The 21,429-nt window shown below is 43.0% G+C and overlaps 1 protein-coding gene across 3 annotated transcripts in view; it reads right to left on the reverse strand.

The window, feature by feature from the left end:
• Positions 1 to 10,696: 10,696 nt before the first annotated feature.
• HMGA2 (high mobility group AT-hook 2) overlaps positions 10,697 to 21,429 on the reverse strand; it is a 169,892-nt gene continuing 159,159 nt past the window's right edge. For all 3 annotated transcript variants that reach the window (XM_075080887.1, XM_075080888.1, XM_075080886.1), the window contains one exon: positions 10,697 to 13,780. In XM_075080887.1, coding sequence (XP_074936988.1) covers positions 13,733 to 13,780 — 48 coding nt within the window. In that variant the 3' untranslated portion in view covers positions 10,697 to 13,732. The remainder of the gene's footprint in view (positions 13,781 to 21,429) is intronic.

Genomic DNA, 21,429 nt, shown 5'->3' on the forward strand with positions numbered 1-21,429 from the left:
GGCCAGCATGTGAGTGAAGTTTCCGTTCTACGCCTTCAGGCTGCGCAGTGAAAAGAGCTGAAGGAAAGAGGCAACAATAATTGGCAAAACACGATTATTCAAAATGCCTAGAGTTCAGTGCAAATCTCTGCATTTAGTCCAAACATTGGCCTGAGAATTTGGGGTGACACTTGGGCCCTGTGAAACTCAATGGGAGGGCTCCCACTTCACCCTCAGGCTATTTCCTCTTGAAGAAAGGGTGCAGGGACCAGGCTGTGACCAATACTGAAGAATACAGGGAAGGCTGCTGAAGACTTTTATGTGCCCTTTGCTACGCTATGTGAGCAAGGAGAAAGGAAGTGGCTGGAGAACTAAAAGGAATTAAAAGAAATACATCCTTTTTTACCCTCTGCAAAAATCGCTCAATAAGATAAAAATTCTAAACTGATGGATAATAGTAATATCTATATTTATACCAGCTGAATTGCTGGTTGTACCCATAGAGTTAAAAAATCTTCAGATGAAGTGTTTTCAGTACCTTGCAGCATAAATGTTGCCCCCCCCCCCCCCGATAACTGCGATCCTATAAAATGAATGAGATACATTTTATATCTGCCCTGGAAAAATACTGTTGCGCTATCCTAATGTTCATAAGAGAAGTTCTGTTTATTTAACACACGAACATTAGCAGCCAGGCAGGACATTACGATCCATGGAGATCTGCACTTTTAAACTCAGGAAGTACAAATCAACCTATTTCTCATTAACCTTATCTCAAAAATCTAGTTGATGGGACATACTCTTAAGTTTACTCCTTTTTCAAAAAGCCTTTCCCTCCTCCAGGACTGCTGGTGTTCACTGCTTAGATCAAACTGCCAAAGTCAGCCATCAGGCTATCTGCTAACTACTTCTTGGATTAAGACATTCTTCTCAAATTGTTTATAGGCTGCTCCCCTCCCTTTCTGCTCAAGTCCGGACCTCTGGGTTTTAAATTACATACTGTGTTAGGCATCTTATCCCATCAATCCATGAGATCTCTTCTCTGCCCTCCCAGTTTCCTTTTATTCTAAAATAGATGGGTGCCATATGACTAATCTCCTGACACAATTCATTTCTTGCAAACCTGTATCATTTTAGTGGTTTTCTACTGCACCTTTCTAACCTTAGTAATACTCTTCCCATAACAATAGAGCCAGCCTCTTGAGTGCAGTGCTCAGAAGGGGCTCTCATCAGTGTGCTTGACACTGCTGGAATAGCTTCAGTGGATTTAAACATCAGGCCTATATACCCAAAGAGCTCGCTTGGCTTTCTGACAGCTGCCTAGCATGGTGCAGATGGTTTTAGTTTATTCCCCATTTACCACCAAATGATTTCCCCCTTAAAATTAATAGAAGAAAAATATTTGGAAAGTGATAGCTGGTTGTTAGATATTACTTTTAGTGTTCCTGTTCATATTTTTCTTTTCTTTCTTTTCTTTCCCATATGCGCTTGTTCTTGTGATCTTGCAGGGCTGTAAAGTTATGATTCAGCAAAGTGCTGAAGGTGAGAGCACAGCCCCGCTGATGCCATGGCCGCTGCTGCAGCCAGAACCTCATTCCCGATGCACCTTCTGGTGGGGTGCTCACCTTGGTCACCTCCCCGACAGCACGCCGGCTCTAGGGTCACCATCACCTTCAGGATGTGGAGGAGGAGGTAGCGCACATGGAGCTGGGAGTGGCATGGGGATGGGCTGTAGCCAGGGGGTCGGCGCCATCCCCGTGTTTGCCATGGTCAAGGTTTTGGGATGCAGCATGTGGATGAGGGAGGTTTTCAAAGGGGGGTACAAAGGAACCCCCTGTTGTCTGTGGTTTATTGCTTTTGGGGACATCCAGCCTCTCGATCCAGACCATCCCAAGGCTGCAGAGAAGAGGAGGCTTTTGATTCATACAGAATTGATAGTGTCTATTGTAATTAATTCCACATGGGGAAGTAAGCACTGTCTCCACATAGTAACACCCAGTGTGGAGTATACTGCCGAGTTCAGGCTCTGACTCTGAAAATGTTTGAAGGCAGAACATATGTTTCAGGGGGTTTTGAATATACCACAACCCATGAGATATCTAAGGCAGCATGAACGTGTTTCGTATAACCCATGCATGCATGCAAAAAAAAAATCTCAGAAGGCTTGAAACTTTTCTCATACATATTGCACTCCAATGAGTGTAACTGGGGTTTCTGCAGGGTCATCCCTCATTTACTGTTGTATAATGAGAATACAGCTTTTGCTTTCTAACTGGATCTTGTTGGGCTCTAATCTAGGTGTTCAGACAGGCCTTGGAGCACCTGCCCTCAGCTCCAGGGAAGTGCTGTTAGATATTACCTCTGCTGCTCCTGTGCATCTCCCCTCTCCTCTTTTCAGCCGAGGAGGCTCTGAAAGTGTTTTGGCCTGATTTTGATAGGCCGACTTCTTCAGTGGCGTAAGGCAGAGTGGTTTCATTGATTTCCCAGAGCTACACAGATTCACACCATCTGGGAAGCTGACACAAAGGATTTACAGTGAAAAAGGTACATCATATTTTTATTATTTCCTGATGTTGTTTTATTGTTATGACATCACGTTCTGGACAATGGTAATTCAAAAGCCTCCTTTTATAGCCTTTTTACTGGGCTGCCTAGATGGAGGTTTAGGCTCTGTTCAAAGGCTCAACTGTGTAGTTTTCATTCAAACTCAACCCAGCACGGACAGAGTTGGTGCAGCAGGTCCAAGCCTGACGGCAGTGTCGGTAAAAATGAACCAATCCAAATTGCAGGAAGTGTCTGGCATGTTTTGATATGTTTAATTATGATATTATCTATAGCTGAGGGAATCTGATCAGGTTTGGGCTTGCAGTCTCCCATGCCGTGATGCCGTCATCTGCTCTGCATCAGGAAAAGCAGTGCTGATGAACTTCCCAAGTCTCAAAGACTCTGGCTCTTATTTGAAATAATTTGTCCTTGCTCCCTGTGACATAAGTGCACTCACTGAGCAGCAGGCCTCAGCTGAGATGGTTGTTTTCCATCAGATATTTAAAACTTTTAGCATTTTTCCTGTCTCTTATCTTCAGCCCACAAGGAACGTGACTGGACAGAAAGAGCCTGAAGTTAAGTCGTGTCGGTGCTGCACTCACTGAAGTGAGATTTTTTTTAGGGAAGATAAGGAAGTATGTCCTGTGTAGAAGTATATTTTGGCAGGATCACTTGTGACTGAGGACACTTCAATATTTTAGTCTATATCTCTAATTAGCCTTTTTTATTCCATGAATTGCTCCAGGTGATTTCAAGTGGAAACTATTTGAAAAAATATCAATGATAATGATGAAAATAATAAAAAACTATCCTCTGAAAAATCAGATGAAGAAAGACCAGAAGACAATTATTTTATACTACACAAAATGCTTCCCACTGACTCATCAGCTGGTGCAGTCGACCTAGCACACCCATCCTTTGGGAGAGACTGCAAACTTCATGTTAGCTCCGTTATTTGTTGTGACCATTGACACTGTTCCCCCCACTTTTTGAGCGCCATACTGAGGGCTGGGCAAATCATAAGCAAAATACTCAATGGTAAGAAAGTGTAGTGATAACATGACACTATTTTTGCCTTTTATTTCCATAATTTAGATGCATATTTGTGTTTTTTTGAGGCTTGAACTGACAATATAACAAATGAACATCTCCTTGCAGGTATGCAACAACATTGTATAGCAGGACTTCAAAGCATGTACATGAGCTTAATGCCACCAATGTACTGGAGGCATCAAAGGAGGGGCTGGTTCATGTGAATAAACGCCTCTAAGCTTTAAGTTTGAAATTACGCTAGCCTTTGACAAGTAGCATTCAAGGGACAGGTATGGGAATGCTTGCCTGCTCCAGGCAACAGGTTGTGCTGGCTCAGAGAGGAGATGTCTGTCGATACTGACTGTCCCTTTCCCAGTCTGCAGTTCCTGTAAAACTGGGATGCGGAGCCTGAACCCTATTCTGGATTTTATGCACCTCCCCTGTGCATGTGATGAAAACAACTAGCTCGTCTCCCTCTGGAGACACAGCTGGAAGAGAAGTGCAAGGGTTAGAGCAATTGCTCATGAGTAGGAGCTCTCAGTTCAGCAATGTAACTGGAAACAGCATATACTCCCATTTTTTTGGAGCTAGGTTAACATCACTGTCTCAGCTTCCTGAACAGTCAGTGGGGAGGGATCAGTGATTCATTCCACCCAGCTTAGACCCATATTTTAGGAAGGAATGAATTGCCCTCTGGCTGATGAAAACCTTAGATGAGACATGTAACTTTTAAATGACTAAATCTTGGTGACACAGATCTAAATGCAGAAAACCTGTTTAATTTGGCTACTCTTTTGACCTTTATCTGGAAGAAAACCCACTAACTTTTCATCAACACGAAACACTTCAGTTTACTTTTTTATTTACTACTATTCCACAGCTTCCTGGGGTCAGCCCTCCCTAGCTTGTGGGCGTTTGCCTCTATTGAAACCATGGCATGGCTGCTCTAGTGCAGTCCCCTACCGTCCATAGACTAGCAGAGCACCCGTTCATTTTACTGATACTGTCAAAGTGCCTTTAACTGCCCTTGTGCATGTGGTGGAGGAAGAAAGCTTATGGCAAAGGTTTGCACTGATGACATTATTGCAGGACTCTGTAACTGAGGGGCTCGGTCCTCTCAGAGAAGAGAAGCCTTTTGACTTTTGTGCTTGGGAAACAGAGAGAATCACACACCCAAGGTGCCTGTAGCCTTACATGTCTGTGTCTGACCTTCCTGGCAGTGTAAAATCACATCTGTACACCTCAGTCACCCACTGCAGAACTGTGGGGCTGGTGCATGCGCACTGAACTTATAAAAATAAGAAGTGTTTTGGAAGCTTCTCAGATGAAGGTTGGCTTTTCTCTGCCTAGTCACCACTGGATAGTTTTACTGAGACCCACAACAATGGGTGAAAGGGAAACCTCACGTAAACCAATTTAATGCTCAATATATAGTACAGCAGCCTTAGCGAAGGAGCTAAAGTGAGGGCAACTTCAAGGCCAGTTCCTGCGAAGTGCTAAGTCCGTCAGGTCCCAGGGCAGGATGATCGGCATAATCTAGAATGAGGCGTCTACACCGTACCATGCTTGGTGAGCTTTCAAAGGTGCTTCAGAAAAAGTCCTGATCTTACCAGTAAGGGTATTTCAAAGTGCCTCTGTTGTGGAACATAATGGAGTTAGTGCATTAGATGTGATAGTGTGGAGCAGGCAGGGAGCAGTTACTTCCGAATGGTTTATTGACCTGTTTCCTCGTTTTTAATTTTCTAGAGTAACTCACAGCTATGCTGAAGCAAACAGCAGAATGTTAAGTTTATTAGGAACCATGTGTTAGCCTCTGAGTTTCCACAAAATATTGGAGCAGAAGAAAAGCAAGGTATGAAAATAGCACGATATCAGCAGCCTTCCAGCTCAAACAGTGGGGTGTAAGTCCCAACCTGCTGATACACACTGGGATGCCCTCTGCTCTGCTCTGCATGTGTGCGTGTGACTGTTTTTGAACACTTTTCCATTTCCAAGCCAAGCAAACAAAATTCAGGGCCTTGGATGTAGTTTCATTTAGAAAGACAAATCTAGTCGGGTATTGCTTGGTCTAAGACGGCCTCTTTGAGAGGAACATGCTGAATCTGGCCTCCTGAGCAGAGCAGGAATGGACCGAGGAGCCATATGCAGCTTCTTTGCTCACAGATTTATTCTTTCTAGTCTGTACTTGGGCCAAAAGCACTTTTACTAAGCTTTTCTCCAGCCATGCTCCCAGTGCTATTTGCATTGCTCTGTTGTTCCTTTCTCCACTTCTGTTTTTCTCTTGCTTTTTTTCACATATAATTTGCTATAATAGTAATAAAATGTATTTTACTAGTTTCTGTGTATGAAGTAGAGGTTGCAACTTTAGCTGGTCTTCACTTCCATGAAAAAGATTAATTATTGCTAACACTTATTGCCATAAGCAACTCCAGGAAGATTTCACCCAACTCCTCAGCACTGTCTTCTTTGCTGCCTCTGTCATTTGTGTGCACCCCCATCTGTGCCTATTTAGCCTCATGATTTTGCAGGTTTTGGTGTTACCAGGAAAGTCATTACTTATCCATGACCAGTTACTTTCAGGGCTCCATGTCTTAGAAGTCTATTTAAGACTTTGAGGTTTCCCATAATGTAGAGTTCAGAAAAGTACAAAGGTAAATCTATGCACTACAAGCTGATCTAAGTCAAGACTTCATGAGAAAAAGGCAATAGTAGAGGTCGTCTTTTCCAGGTCAAGGCTAATTACTGAAAAGAATGGAAACAGCCTTGAAGTTCTTACGGGGAAGGGGATAAACAGAAGATTATGAACGCTTCCTGTGTTCCATAGGAAATGAAAACGTCCTATTTTCCTTTCTTAAGCCTATTTCCTATAAAAATCAGGAGCTATACCATTTAATTGTGTGTATTGGTTAAGAAAGATGGGGACTGTTTTTATGTAGCACACACATACAACCAAATCGAGGTGTTTTCTGTCAAATTCTGACAGAGGAAGCTAGCTTCCTTTCCCAGCATGGATAATTAAGTGCTGATGAAGCAATTTAATTCTGAGGATTTTGATCAGAAACCGTCACTTTTGCCCCTATAAAATTGTAAATAATGATGCACTGAAACTTATTCAGGAAATAAATGTCCTTATTGGTCTGGTAATACAAGGCTTCTGACATTCATTCTCGTCTCCTACCCTGTGCCGAGCCATTGCTGTGTTGTTGTTTTAAATACAATATAACACTTCGCTGGGTGTGCCAGCGGCACACGTGATGGAGAATCACCAGAAACCTTTGAAAAAATCTAAAATATATATATATTTTTAAAGTGTTAAAAAGATACAGTCACAGTTATGGTCCTGCTGTACAGTTGCACACACCCAAAATCACAGAGAGATGCATCTCGTGATTGTAAACTGTTTGCAAAGGTGGGAGTGGGGTTTTTTGTTATGGCCTCCTCACACAAAAGTTCTGTGTCTTGAGCTTTGCCACACATGGTGTTGTTTAGTGCAAAACCCCTTTCACCCCGCAAAGAAGTAAGGTGATTTACTGAGCAGTCATGGTGGTACCTCTGAGACCTATGGGGACTATAACTGGTGGATCTCAAGTGAGGTGGATCTCAAAGGCATTGCCAGTAACCAAGAACAGCCATATGTGGTCCTACTTTTCTCCAGCTTTTTCCTGCTCTGAGGAGACCAAAAGTCTGGATTGCAGAGGGAGATGCCAGCGGGTGACACTCCCCGGGTTTTGGATCTCACTGAAGTTACTGTGTATCTGTTGGGATATAAATGCCAAACCTGAACCTTCCCAAACTGAGCACATTATGAACCTTCAGCAAAAATAGTCTTGTAACAGCGGCTTAGATAGAGATTAATTTGTGTTGGACCCAAGCACAGTTGCAGTCTAGGAGTGGTAGTTCATTGTAAACACCTTTAGAGCAAGTCAGGCCTCATAAAACCCCTATCTTAGACTATGATGTAGATTTAAAGCCAATACTCTGCAGTTATATCAGGCCAAAATAACTCCTTCTATGCATCTGCTGAGCTGATTTGTTTTCAAATGTTGATTTAAATTTTAGTTTTTATTATGTGATATTGCTAAAACTATGGTTTTATGGCAAATGTGTTCCAATGCAATAAAAATATCCTTATTTTTCTGCCTACTCCCTGAACTAAGAATAAAATGCCTTAAGGGACTATATATACTTATTAGACCTTCTGAATTAAAACTCCCTACGATTAAAAACATAATCTTTGGTGGTCTCACATTATATTTTGTAGCTGACATTCATATATACTGTAACGTAATCTTGTTTTTTGATGGGACTTCTGCCTTTGCAAAGTTTCCTCTCTGGCTAATTAATGTTTCTGCCTGCCATTGGTTTTTCAGATCCACCCAACTTTCATTTGTTATTTTCTTTCACTGATTATTTTAATAGCATGTCTTAATGTAGCATATGTTTGGATTCCTGCTCCAGTTTTACCGGAGCCATTATTAACAATGTAAAGCTCCTCCTTTATATGACAATGCTAATGTTTTTAGCTGTGCTTAATTATCCCCATCTTATTAGGGAAGCACTGTTGAAGACTTGTGTCTTATCTCCTAACGTTTCAATTTCCCCTTTTGCTAGCAGATAAAAGCTGATGATAATCCCGTGCTGCAGGTTTGGGGCACAGCCATCTGCAGCCTTATTTTAGAATGTAAACAGGCAGATTGCTTCCCACTTAAACTGCTTCCACATTGGACTGTTATCTTCAGGCTAATCTAATTACATTCATGTATCTTCAGAGGGTGTTAATTACAGGAAGAAGCCTTCTTTTCTTGAATACTGGAACAAGTGTACTGCACGTCTGGAGCAATAAAGCAGGGGGGAAGCATTAAATCACAAGTGGGAAGGAAAGAAATGAAAAAAAATTCCCAATAGGCCAAAAGGTTGTTTGGGTGGCAGGGGGAAGTCAAAGGCAGGAAGAAAAAAGACACATTAAACGTTGCTGTCACATGGAGGTGAATCAGCCTGGAGGGTAATGGCAACAGCAGAGCTCATCAGACTGACTAAAGGACGTGAGGATGGTTGGAGCAGCAACTCCGCTAGAGTGAGAGCTGCAGGCTGGAGATGTCCCAGAGCAAGGTGGAGTGGTGCATGGGGCAGCTTCGTTCTGAGTGAGGTGGGGTCGGGCTTTCCCTGTCATTAGTGTCCCTGGTGTGGTATGCAGCCTATGGGTCCAGGAGCCAGGCAGGAACAGAGCATTAACCCACATTAATTGTCCTGGCTATGAAAAGTCCAGACAGCACTAATGTCTGTATTTTTCAGACAATATATGTAACACACAGTGGCAGACGTTCATTTGACTGAGCAAGTAGATGTAATAAAGCTTCAGCTTGTATTGTTTCTGAATCAAAAAGGCATACAGCAATTGGACCTTTATTTGCACTAAAGGCTATGTGCCAAAGTACATTTGCATGTTTAAAAATTATATGATCAGGAAGATGGTGGGGGATCAAAAAGGGATGACTTGAGAGAGAGAAATTCTACATCCATATATGCAAAGGTCCTGGGGTGAGAAACATGGCTTCATCAGGCTTCAGGTGAAGTCTGAGGTGTGACAAATCTGACTCCTCTCTTGTGATCAGAGAAACACATTGTTGTCATTGCTCTGGATCCTGTCTCTAACGATGAGCAGACCAGATGTTCTGGTTTTAAAAAAAAAAAGCTACAGACAATTAAATTGCTGTGCAAGGCACTGGCATCACCAGCTTTCGGTAATTCCCTGTCTTTGTGTGGATGTGATGTGACGGGAGTGGAAAGCAGAAGCAGAAACCTAATATGACCCTTGCCACAGGCACCTTGGATAAAGCACTCAGCTGCTAGATAAACGCAGGCCTCCTGCAGAAGCTGATCAGTTTTATACACACAACTAGTCCCACTGTGGCATGAAGCGCGCAGAAGTTTATTGGAAGATGCCCCGAAAAGGGAGCAAGCTGGAGGAATGACTAGTAAGCAGTGGAGGGGAGCTAAGCACAGAGTAGCAGAAGTTCAGCCACTTGGCTGAGCCATAAGGTGGGTGGGTTACAGCTGGAGCATCATATCAGATAAAATAACAGGAAGAGCTGAGTGATGGCAACCACAGGGAAGAAGACCACCAGGAAGACTGAAAAGTGGAATGATTCTTTAATACTGCTGGGGAGGGTGAGCAAGGAGAGAAGAGCATACATAATGTGCTGAATGCGATTACTCACATCTCTGACTCAGGACTGAATGGTGTTAATGTTTTTTTTCTGTGACTGTATTTTGGTTGTTTTACAAGTAACCGAGTCCAAAGGGAACATACCCTTGGGAAAGCTGAGGTTACTAAGCCAAAAGAGATCAGATGAAGAGTTTGCAAATGAGTGAACGCAAAGAATGTATAAACCTAAACATCTGAGGAATTAGTATCTGAACAATCGTCTTAGGTGAGAGAGGCATGGTTGCAAAGATGAATGAACGGATGTGCATCACAATCTTTCAATCTCGTCATAACAGGCCAGGAGACCATGTAAGAGCAAATGAAGAGGGGAAACCAGAAGAATCCTTTCAAACCTGCCTATGAGAACTTTGGAGGGGTGGGTATTTTTTGCAGTTTCCTGTGCTCCTCAAGTTTTGCCCCAGACCGTACCCAGCCACATCCCTGGCTCTGCTGCTCTGAGTACCTGCTCTTTTTAACCTAATGGCTGCATAATATAACCTGTATGAACTTGGATGTGAACTGCAATCTCGGCTGAAAAGAGGCGAAGGCTCATCATCTCAGTGGACCCCCAAGAGGTGGGTTAGAAGCCAGGCAACAAAATCCATTTCAGCCTTGCCTGTGTTATAGTATTTCCTGTCCGGCAGGCTAAGGTGCCTTAGCTTGGCACGCCCAGTCCCATGATGGGAACAGGTGCCTCACCTTTAGGGGCGCCTCATAAGATGTGTCCCTCTGCTGTAGGCACCCACCCCTGGGGCCCCTAAGAGGAAATGAACCTCTTCTCAGGCACACGCTTATGGTCCTGGGACAAAAAAAAAAAAAAAAAAAGAAAAAGACTACTTGCATGCAAAGCTTTTACAAATTTGGTCACTGTGACCAAACTTTATTACCCATTTTATGGAACTGTGACAAAAGTCTAGGAATCAAACAACATGGGGATCACAGAGGCTATTATGTTTATTGTGCTGAACAGACTGTGATAATCCATTAAAGGAACATTTTCAACAAGCAAGCGATTCGAAGTACAATCATAGACAGCAACTCTACACGAAGAACAAAGCAAAAAGTTAGAAGACACTCAAAAGAAAAAGTAAACTGTAGTTAAACATCTTGAAGCGTTTTTTTTTCCTGCAAACACACCTCTCTTGCAGAAATGGTAGAAGAGTTAAATGTCCAGTCTTAGTTAGCAGTGACCAATGACAGCGAAGAACAGTCGTATAAAATTTATCTCCCATAAAAATAAACTATATATATAAAAAATTTTATGATGTTCTCACTGACTCAATGGCCACATGCAATTTTTCAGTCTGAAAAAATGAGGTATAGTAGGCCCTAAGAGGTAGTAATGTGTTTTGATTGTACTACAATATATAGAAAATACAAGATTCAGTTCATCAGAGTGGTAAGTCTCTCGGAGGTTGAAGTGTGACACACACCCAGTGATTATTTCTGTGTCATCCACTGAATACTGTGGTTTTAAAAAAAGCAAAAAAAACCCCAAACCCCAAACGGGACTTGCTAAGGCTTGATTCGACACCCTTTGAAGTCAGTAGAATTGCTTCTACTGCCTTCAAGTGACACTGGATTTGGCCTGTTAGAGCTACTGTATAGCTAGGATTATTTCTCTTTCACTTAATATTAACATGTCTAGTTGTAACACTCTGATCAGCTCTTTCTCAGCGATTTCCGTCACTGAACCCTCTGCGGGCTTTCAAAGAGGTCCGCATTTCTTGACACTGCCTCTTGGAAGAAGCCAGTAAGTAGTTATCTTTAACTGCATTTGGCTCGGTACTAAAGCCATACCAACAGACGCCTTCCTGAGAAACTACCCCTGGCCCAGTTATTAATACAATGGTACAAAGTACTGCCTAGGAAAGAGAGGAAGAAGGGAAATAAAACAGAAATAGAGCAAACGAAATAAGAGGGGAGAGAGAAAAAACAACAAATGTGAGAGAGAGGAGAATAAAAAACCTCTACATAAGAAGCATTTAAAATAAATCTGGCTGAAACATATTACAAAATCACATTTGTGTAAAATACATGAAAATACTTGTTAAGTATTTTCTTACAATCTACTAATTATTTTTTTAAACACATATTTGTGATTGCATTATGCAAAAGCTGAGCTTGTTGCTTCCCACCTACAAAGCTTCAAGTTTCTTTGAAGGGTTTTTTTTGTTCGTTTTTTTTTTTAATACGAAAGTAATTTAAAATGTGTTCATTTTCCACAAGTTATTTTACAAAAATAGTTTTGAATTAGGGATTAGTTGCAGTCCTAACTGTTTCAAACGTCTCAAAACTAATGCTGAAAGTAACAAGTTCATTCCATTTAAAGTCTGGAGGTAGGTCTTTGTCAATCAATTAGTCCATTTTTTTAAACAATTCATTTGAGGTACAAACTTGGACAGTAATATTTAAACATTACAGCTAAATTTTTTTCTATGTCATGTAGTGTCACTGAAGAAAAATTATCCTCACAAACCTATCAGCAATTCAGTACAAAAATATATTCAAGTTAACAGTACATTACACAGAAGTCTAGCAGAGAATAGGGTAAGTACATTAAAAAAAACCAAAAACAAACCAAGAGAAAGAAAAAATACATAGTCATGCTGAAACACAATAAAGATATTGCTTCCTTAACTGCAATTAAGTGTTGAAGTAGAAATAAGGGGAAAATGCAGATACTCATGATTATCTACCCAGTAAAAATTTCCTGCATTTAATGTGTATAGCAGCATGTATTTATCAGTCTGTTGAGTTAATTGTAAAAATCAGAGGTAGTATTGAATAGTGGGGTAATATTGCATCTGGTGCTAAAAGTGCTGCTTTGAATGAAAAGATGGAGAAATGCCACTGGCACAGAGGTGCTCAGTGAACCATCCTATGTCAAAATACATTGCTTAAAGTAATGCACGAGCTTAGCTGAGGTACGTGGTGTTGGTTCTTACATCATGACTGATGAGTAATGAGGAGAGCTTCAATTCTTTTGAAATACTGGTACAGGATGACTGGAATTAGTTGAAACTATGCAAAACATGGTTTTTTGTTCAGATGAATTAATGATTAATATTGAGGTACCTTTCTTGTTTTAAAACACTTTTCTTGATAAAGACTTAGTCAATAATGGCATAAGAGTGTTTGGTGTCAGTCATTTTTGTTTCCATAGAAAACGCCTGGCTCTACAGAAAGCCGACTCCGTCTGGCTTCCTACTGTCCAGAAGGTGAGGGCTGTTCATTTTGTTTACTACTACTTCTGCTGATATGTTTGTATCTATAACTATACAACGTATCTTTGTCTTTCTTCCCTTTTGCAAAATGGAAGTACCTTTTTCGTGTTGATTTCTTTCTTCCGATTACCAGCTGAATGAAGTGAAGGATCAGCTTTCAATTTTTTTCCTGAAATAACAGTAAGTCTTAATAAAAAAAAAATCAAGTACAAGTCTACAAGAAGGTTACAAAAAAAAGAGTAGTATCTATCCCTTATCTTTGGTGTTCTAAAACAGGGAGTTCACTAAGTAGGGAGTGGGTTGCTGGAAGTGTTGCAAGGCTTTAGTGTTACACACCCAGCCTTTCCTATTTCAATGCCCATTTTAATGACTATACAAGTTTTTGCTCATATGCAGTGCAGTGAGTGACATAAACCTGATTCGGAGCTCTTCTTGACCCATTCACCCTTACTTAGCAGCTCAAACAAACTATTAGTAGGTTAAGAAAAAAGAAAACAGTAATTAAAGGTTGCATCGTTAATCTGTGTCCCCTTTGTGTTACAGCAGTTTTTCACTAAACCTGGGACTGTGAAGGGATTACAAAGAAGATGATTAGTCAAATCCTTTTTAAGGTTATGTGATTTTTTTTTTCCCCCCAGGCAAAAGTGGAAAGACCATGGCAATAGAAAATAAGTGGTCAAGGCAGTGTCTTCTCCCTTCAAAAGACCCAACTGCTGATGAGGTAGAAATTGCATGGTGCGGCCTCCTAGTCTTCCTCTGCAGACTCTTGTGAGGACGTTTCTTCAGTCTCTTCCTAGAATACACAAACAGAAAAAATCAATACTGTGGCGACCGTGTGTCATCGGCTGTCACCTCACTCTTCTCTCAGGAAGCCGACAATTACCTCCTGAGCTAACCAAATGCCCTTTATAGCTGCTGTGACATCTCAAGAAGCCACCTTGGGGAGGAGAGGAAGGTCTCCTGTTCTCCAGACACCCCATTTTGGTTTGCCAGGACTTCCTCCTACCCCAGGTAGTGCCATGATAAAGTAATTTGTGTCGTGCTCTGTCATGGCCCTCTTATCACCAGCAGAGACAGGCCGCTAGGAAATGGAAAGCCTTTTGAGCAGGCATCCAACGTTAAGCGGGTGCTCTGGGAAGCCTTCTCCTCCTCATCAGTTGTCCTTCTCCAACCCACTGCTGCCTTCATGTTCGACTTCAGTCCCGAATGCAATGTTCTTACACTGCTTATTTAACAAACATGCAGTACCTTTCAGGACATGGGCAGTAAACTGGAGGCAATAAACATTTCTGATAAAAGGGGCTGTCAGTGAAAGGTTGTTTTTTATCAAATGCTGCACATCATTGCCTGAGACAGCACGTGAAAAAGATCTAGGAAAAACAGGAATTTACCCCCTCAGCCAACTGAGACCCTTCAAGAATGACCAGCTTAAAACAGCTTATAACAGTCTTCATACTTTAATAGATTTGATTTTCCACATGGCTTCATTTTGTCTGGGTGGCTAACTGACACAATTTATAACTCTCTTCCTTTCCCAGGCCACTACAGTACACCATTCAGCAAAGCATGCTTTAAAGCTTGCCTGCGTTATATGACCAAACTTCCATTCATTAGTGTTTGAAACACCTCAGCTGTGAAGGGCTCCTAAATGCTACCATGTGTGACACTGCTGCGGAGGAGCGGCATCAAGGAAAAACACTGGGCTTTAATCATAGGCCACTGCTCACTGCAACCCTTTTTCAAAAGGTTTCAAACTTCCCCCCTCCCTGCAAGAAAAGGTTGGGAAAAAAAAAGCTGTAAATCCAGGGAATAAACATAAGTATAAATGAATGGATGACAGCTTAAAAAATATAACCATAGCAGCATCAAGCCATGAGATTTCACACTGGTTTTGTTTAGTCTGCTTTGGGTTATGTGGGAAATGTGAAAAGCATGAAGCAAATGCTCCCCCCTCTCCCTTCATACCCCCAGCCCCCACTAAAGCTCGGGCCTCAGATATTTAAGCCAGTAGGGTTTTACCTCTTGACTAGGAAACAGGCCATGACCCTGGGGTACTCTTTCGAGCACCAGGCACAAAGAAAGATGTAGCATGATCAAAGCCATGGATGGAGGAAAGAGAGCAAAGTCAAATGTCAGCTGCCCTCTGACCTTGACTTTTCAATTAATATTTAAATTCCAGTGGACACCAATCTATCATGCAGATGAACAGTTTCTTCCTCACAACAACTCATGTCCACTTGTAGCAGTTATATTCACAGTGCTGCTATGAAAACGATCCCTGACTCACAAAATGATTAAGCAAATTTTACCCTGTCCCTGGCGGCACTAGAGGACCTGTGCTCATACTCCATCGAATCACATTAATGTGTAATGCATTTTCCCGGCTTACCTTCCCCGCAGAACAGGACTGTGACTGTTACATTACAGTCAAGAAGAAAAATGGTACCTACAGGCATATAATGAAGGGCTTATTTGGGCTGCACATGGAGAGACAGTGTAAAATATGTTGGTTTGAGCCCTGGTAATTCAGAACTTGGGATGATCAAGGCAAACACCAGCCTTGCCTCCAAGCCAAGTATTTCAGTTTAAAATTATGACTGTAGGTTCTGTGCTCTTAACATAATTCAGGTAGACATGTTTTGGTAATTGATGATGATCATGTGCTTAATTCCTCACAGCACCGTGGTCAGCCCTGAGCCTCTCATCATCGTTTCCCAGAAGACAGTCGCGCATGTGCAGGCGCAGAGCGGCAGCTCACTTTCTTTTACACTTGGCTTGTTCAGGAGACAACTAGAACGTGATGGACTCATTTTCCATGAAGATGGACTTCTGATCACGGAATAAGGATGGGGGAGAGGCAAAGTATGTGGCAAACACATGTCAGAGCCCAGCCAGGGTAGTCACAGGGTAGTTAAAGAGTTGCCCACTCTAGTGATTTTTTCTGTGAATCCCACAATATTTTTTTTGTGTGGTAGCCCCTGCTACAGTGACCAAGAAAAAGAATGAGAAGCTCTTCCTTCATCTATATATGTGTGATCATGTAATGAAGGATGAGTTTCTCTCATCTGACTATGTACATTCAAATGTGTGTACCTGTAGTACCTGGAAGGATAAGAACCCAAAAATCCAAGCTGCAGGCCCCCCTCCCATATTTAAATAATAAAATAATTATTTAAAAATCTGTGGGACGGACAGACTTCAAATTCACATCAGTCTTGGGAAAGACTTTTTTGCATGAAGAAAAGCTGGTAAAGGGATCATATTGTTGTGCAGCAAAAAGAAACTTTTCCTTCATTAAGTTCATTCCTTGCAAAAGCCTAAGATAGCTCAGTTACAGATGGGTGGTTTTAAGCCAACCTATCATGTAAGTCCCTTGTCAAGACACAGATGGAGACATGATTGCTGCTCTGAGGTGCTTACAATTCAAGCAGAGGGGTAATACAAATCAGACATATATGCATGGAGGGACCCAAAGGAAGAAGCAAGTAGAGGTTCTGAAAGAGAAAATGCTAATGTATAAGACAGGAACAAAAAGGGATTTTTTGCACTGGTGAAAAACTGGTTGCAAATAGCAGAATGTTGTGCAGCTGTGATCCTCAGCCTACCCTTTGCCTCTATAGCACCCGCATGCATACACGTCTCCCCCCAGAAGATGGAGGGGGCAGGCATTTTGAAGACTGTGCGCCCCCTAGAAGTTGCAAACCAGCTCTGCACTAAGTTGGTTCAGACGCAAATGTATTGAAGTGTGCTGTGTGGCGTGTCAGGGCACTAGGCACCTCAGGGAAAAGATGCTTTACCATCAGTTAGCACCCTCCAGGCACTTACAAGTCCACATAGACCCACCAAGGTCGATGGCATAGCCGTGTATCATAGGGTCAGTCCCTGAGTCTAAAGTCGAAGGAGGAACTGGGGCTGGAGTGAAATATTTTGTAAATCCAGGTGTGCTTCCGATCAAGTTGAAGAGAAGGGCAAAAATCAAGAAGGAAAGCATGGTCATTAGAGCAGACATTAGAAATCCAAGTCACTCAGTCACAGCATGATAGCCATGGAGAGCATAAATTCAGCAACACCACCACAGGAAGCGCTCAGCCAAGAAGCAAAGGTTTCGAGTTACATGGCAGCCTTAATTCAGGTTGTTCTCACTTTTTAGGTGCACTCACTGTAGTTGTGGAGACAGAATGGTGACATGTGTTAATTGAGCGTAAACGTTCATCGACCCAGTTTTGCCTTGAACAGCTACTCCCCTGGTTATTTGTTTGCTGCTGCAGCAAGCTTGCAACTGGCCAGGCAAAGAGACTGCAAAGAGAAACCCGAGAAAGCTTCAAACTAACCCAGTTGGATCCTGCTAACAGGGAAGCCACAGCCACGCAGACCTCAGGGTGAACAGGACATGAACCTGAAGGGTAAATGCTCACATGCATAGCTCAGGCTTTACCCCCTGCTGCTAAGACAATATCCCACGTGGTTCCCCGCGCACCCGCATGCCCCACACACGTGTATCCTCAGGTGCTGACTGACATGGGGACGTGCCACAGAGACAGTTTTACATGGCATGTCCTGTCCTGGGTTGTCCCGTGCACAGCTTGCAGGCAAACTGCAAGCCAGCACCCTGAGCCATTTCCACCATGAATAACAATAACTGGTCCACCAAGCTGGGAGCGATGTGGAGCTGTTTTCTCTCCCAAAAAAGAGCAGCAAGAAGGCTTTCTCCAAATATCCTATATACACAAATGTTTAGCGGGTCTTTTCTTGAGAGGTATCACTGGCAAGTGGCTGGCAGATGTGTACACTGGACTGGAACCCACCAGTGCAGCCGCCTCACCTCTCACTAGTGTTGGGTCCCAGCAGGAGAGAAAGGACAGATGCTTCCCATGGCTCACAGCAAGTATCTGCCCTGAGAAGGGCTATTCTGCGGGGGGCTGGCACCATTGTTGTTAGCCCCGGTTTAACAGTGGCGAAGGTAACAAAAAAGACCAGGAGGCAGGACAGCAAGCTTCAGTTAGAATTGCTATCTGCAGCCAGTATGCCTATTTGGGCTTCCCCAACACACGATTTCAAAACATGACATCCTTGGTGGGATCCGGTTGCCTGAAGATAGGAGCCCGGAGCTGTTTTAGATGCCCTGGGTATCTCATCTGGTATCCAGCAGCCAGGCCAGAAGGGTGCCGGTCTCCTGTGTCATGCCCGCCTGCTCTGTGTGGATGTCTGCGATCCCCTGGGACACCTAAAAGGGCACAGAACAGCAGTGTCGAGATGCGTGGACCCACTAACACTCTCCAGAGCTACGATGCAGCATCTCTGCTTTTGAAGGTTCTCCACTGTGGAGAAACACACTGGTGTATACTGCAGGAATGTGTGAAGTGATAACCACTAGCACATGCACCTAAAGCTCAGTGGTGACACCACCCAGAATGCAGCTGTGCAATGAATGACTATTTAAATTACAGCACCTTTCCAGGTCAGAGTCACCCTGTATATCCAAGAGACTTCTTCCCCACAACATTCTGCACGGGTGAAATGTAGCTCTACCTGCTCCCCCAAGACCTCCATTTGGTGATCCACATTTGGTTGGTGCAGGCTATTTTTCTGGCAGTACAAGCAGCCAGTAGCATCCTGGTGTCCTCAAGAACAGACAAGTTTAGTTCCAACTTTGTGTGCCTGCTGCATTCCTTTTTTTGGGGGGGACCTCCCAAAATGGTCACAACAAAACCCAAAGATAAGACAATTGTTGGTGTTTCAGAGAAGCATTCCCCTCACCTGCAGAAGGGCAACTCTCTGGCATTTTTGTAAAAATGTTTGTCCTAATACCCAGGGGCAAAGCTCCTTCATGGCTACTTCAAGGTTAATTGTCTTTGCCTCAAGAAACTCACTGGCAATTCAGCTGGCAATTCAGTTTTTTCACCTTCTGCTCATGAATTTCTGAACTGCTGATTTAAAAAACTAGAACCAATTTTGTGAGATGAACTGCAGGATCACAGTAATGCTACAGATGGAGTCTCTGAATTTGTCAGAGCTTTTATTTTGTAACAAAGTATTAGCTATTGGCACAGATTTTGCTGGCTGCTTTCTAAGCCCGAGAGGGTATGCTTGAATAGATATGTCAAAAAGAACTGCTGACAAGAGCAACTTGCAAACTGTGGACCATTGTCTGCTGTTAACTTGTCTGAAATCCCCTGGCATGCAAGCTAATATTTGCAGAGGAATCCCTGAAGCCAGTGGTTCCTATTGCAGATGCAGGGGTCCGGGCTGTGCCCAGCTGAGACACAGTGCCATCCCAACTGCTCCACTGCCAAAACGCTTTAGAAATTCTTACAGCACGAACAGATGCTCAGAACAGGTTTGCTCTGCTTGAAGCTTAAGGTGGGATCTGCTGCTTCGAGCTGCTTCACCCCCTGCAAAGCACACTGGCAAGCTCGGTGACAGCTGTCATTCAGCAATGAGGCAAAGTTTAATTCCAGAAGCTGGATTCAGAGCTCAAATTTTTGCAGGTATTTACTTCACGCATCACAATAAAAGGATTTATTAGAGCAGAAGAGATCATCATATACAGAAAGGCCACACAACTCTTCTTACTGATGGATTAAAGCATGTTTTTAAGAAGAGCACCTAAGGAAGTTATTTTAATACAGAAACTCCATAGCTGAATACATGTAAATCAGTCAGCCCACAAGCAAGCAATTTCTGTACACTCACTCCTAGAGTGCAAGGAGCACAACTTCTTTAGCCTGGTGGTTAAAAGCACTGTTAAAACCTCTGCCTACAGAGCAGCTCCAAGACCCTCTGCCCTCTCCCAGCACTGTTTCTGCAGCCATTGACTAAGGCATGGGGCAGCCTGGGGTAGTGTGCAGGCAGGCCCCCCAAGGAAGTAAAACTTTTGGTACTTAAATGGCATTACAGATAAACAGAGAGACAAACAGAGAGGTGGCAGCTGATGGGGCAGTTTTGGGTTGAGATTTAACGACTGGGAACCAACATTCTTGCTTTAAATGTCTAAATTCCCTTGGACTTAGCCTCTCATTGTCCACCTTGTCACCTAAGGATCTTGGCCTTCAAAAGATTACAGACTTGGCTGTAGTGTGAGCCCAATATTTGGATACCAGCAAGCAGCCTTATTGAGCTACCACTTAACTTTCCCAATGCCCAAGTGAATGCTGGTAGGCATGTGCAGAGCTGCCTAATGCTCTTGGGAGCAGTCTAAGGGCTATCAAGTGTCTTAAAATCATTTTGACTTGGGAGATATCCTCAAAGTTTCCACACTCAGGAAGGCAATCCACAACAGACAGCAAGAATAAGACTTATCTTTGAGTGTGCATGTATGCAACAGCACTGGTTTGGAAACTTGCATGTAGACTTGATTTGAAATCCCCATGCTCTCTGATTTGAAGCAGATACTTCAGGCTGGGTTTTCTACCTCCTAGGAAGAAGCCTACGCACCAAACTGTTGTGTACAGAGGATGCATCTTTCTTCTGTTGAAGTCACCCCACTTTTATATAAATAATCAACTGTTCTGTAAGGGATGAAAAGGGAGCAAAGAGAATAAAGCAAAACATTGATGCTGTCCTGCAGGTGACTAGCCTGTGGCTTTTGAGCTGTGCAGTGAGTAGCAAATTAAGGGTGTCCTCTCCTTTCACTGCTGGAACAAGACTGCTTGACTAGCAAAAAGGCTGCTCATGGGGATTACTGGGTAATCCACATCCCCAGCTGTTGGAGGAAGTGAACTAGCTGGGGCAGCCAGAGTGAAGTTGCTGGGGCTGTGCTGGGGCTCAGCTGCTGGTGAGCATGGCCCAGGCCAAGAACAGCAGTAGAGGTCAGAGAGAGCTACCATCCTTGCACACCCATGAACCACTCCTACAAATCCCCCTCCTCTGCTTCACAAAGGGCCTCACAAGACTTGGCAAAGTTTTGGTCCTTGAGTAACAGGTTCAGAAAACTAGAGGGGACCAGGACAGTGCTCAGGAGGATCCCCTCAGGACAGGACAGGACATTCCTCTTTAAGTTAGAACAGCCTTCTTTAAACATAGATTCAAGTCTCTTCTTCCTGTTAGATTAAGGGGGATTCAGAAACATTTCTCTATCTCCTAGCTTATCTCCCAGGAGGAGAACTGTTTGATATAACGGGGTGATTATCGGTCACTCTGGTTACTTTGAGAGAAAGGGCTTATCTGACACAGGATTTTTAAATCCAGGAGGGCTCACACTGAGAACTTCCAGAGACAGGAATTAGGATGGCCGACATTTAGATACCCTAAAAAGTACCTGCTTTGGGCTCTGCCTCTCAAGATCTCCTACAGATGGTCTTAAACAAACCTCAGCTCCAGGTGCCCAACTTTGCCACAGATTTTAGAGCAGCCCTGAAGTAAACTCAGCAGTGAGGTTTCTGTAAGGCAGCTGAAGCCTGCACTGCTGAAGCCTTTTGAAATTGAGACTCAGCTGTCCAAATT

The sequence above is a fragment of the Phalacrocorax aristotelis genome, chromosome 1 (assembly GCF_949628215.1).
Source record: "Phalacrocorax aristotelis chromosome 1, bGulAri2.1, whole genome shotgun sequence".
Taxonomy (NCBI): Eukaryota; Metazoa; Chordata; class Aves; order Suliformes; family Phalacrocoracidae; genus Phalacrocorax; species Phalacrocorax aristotelis.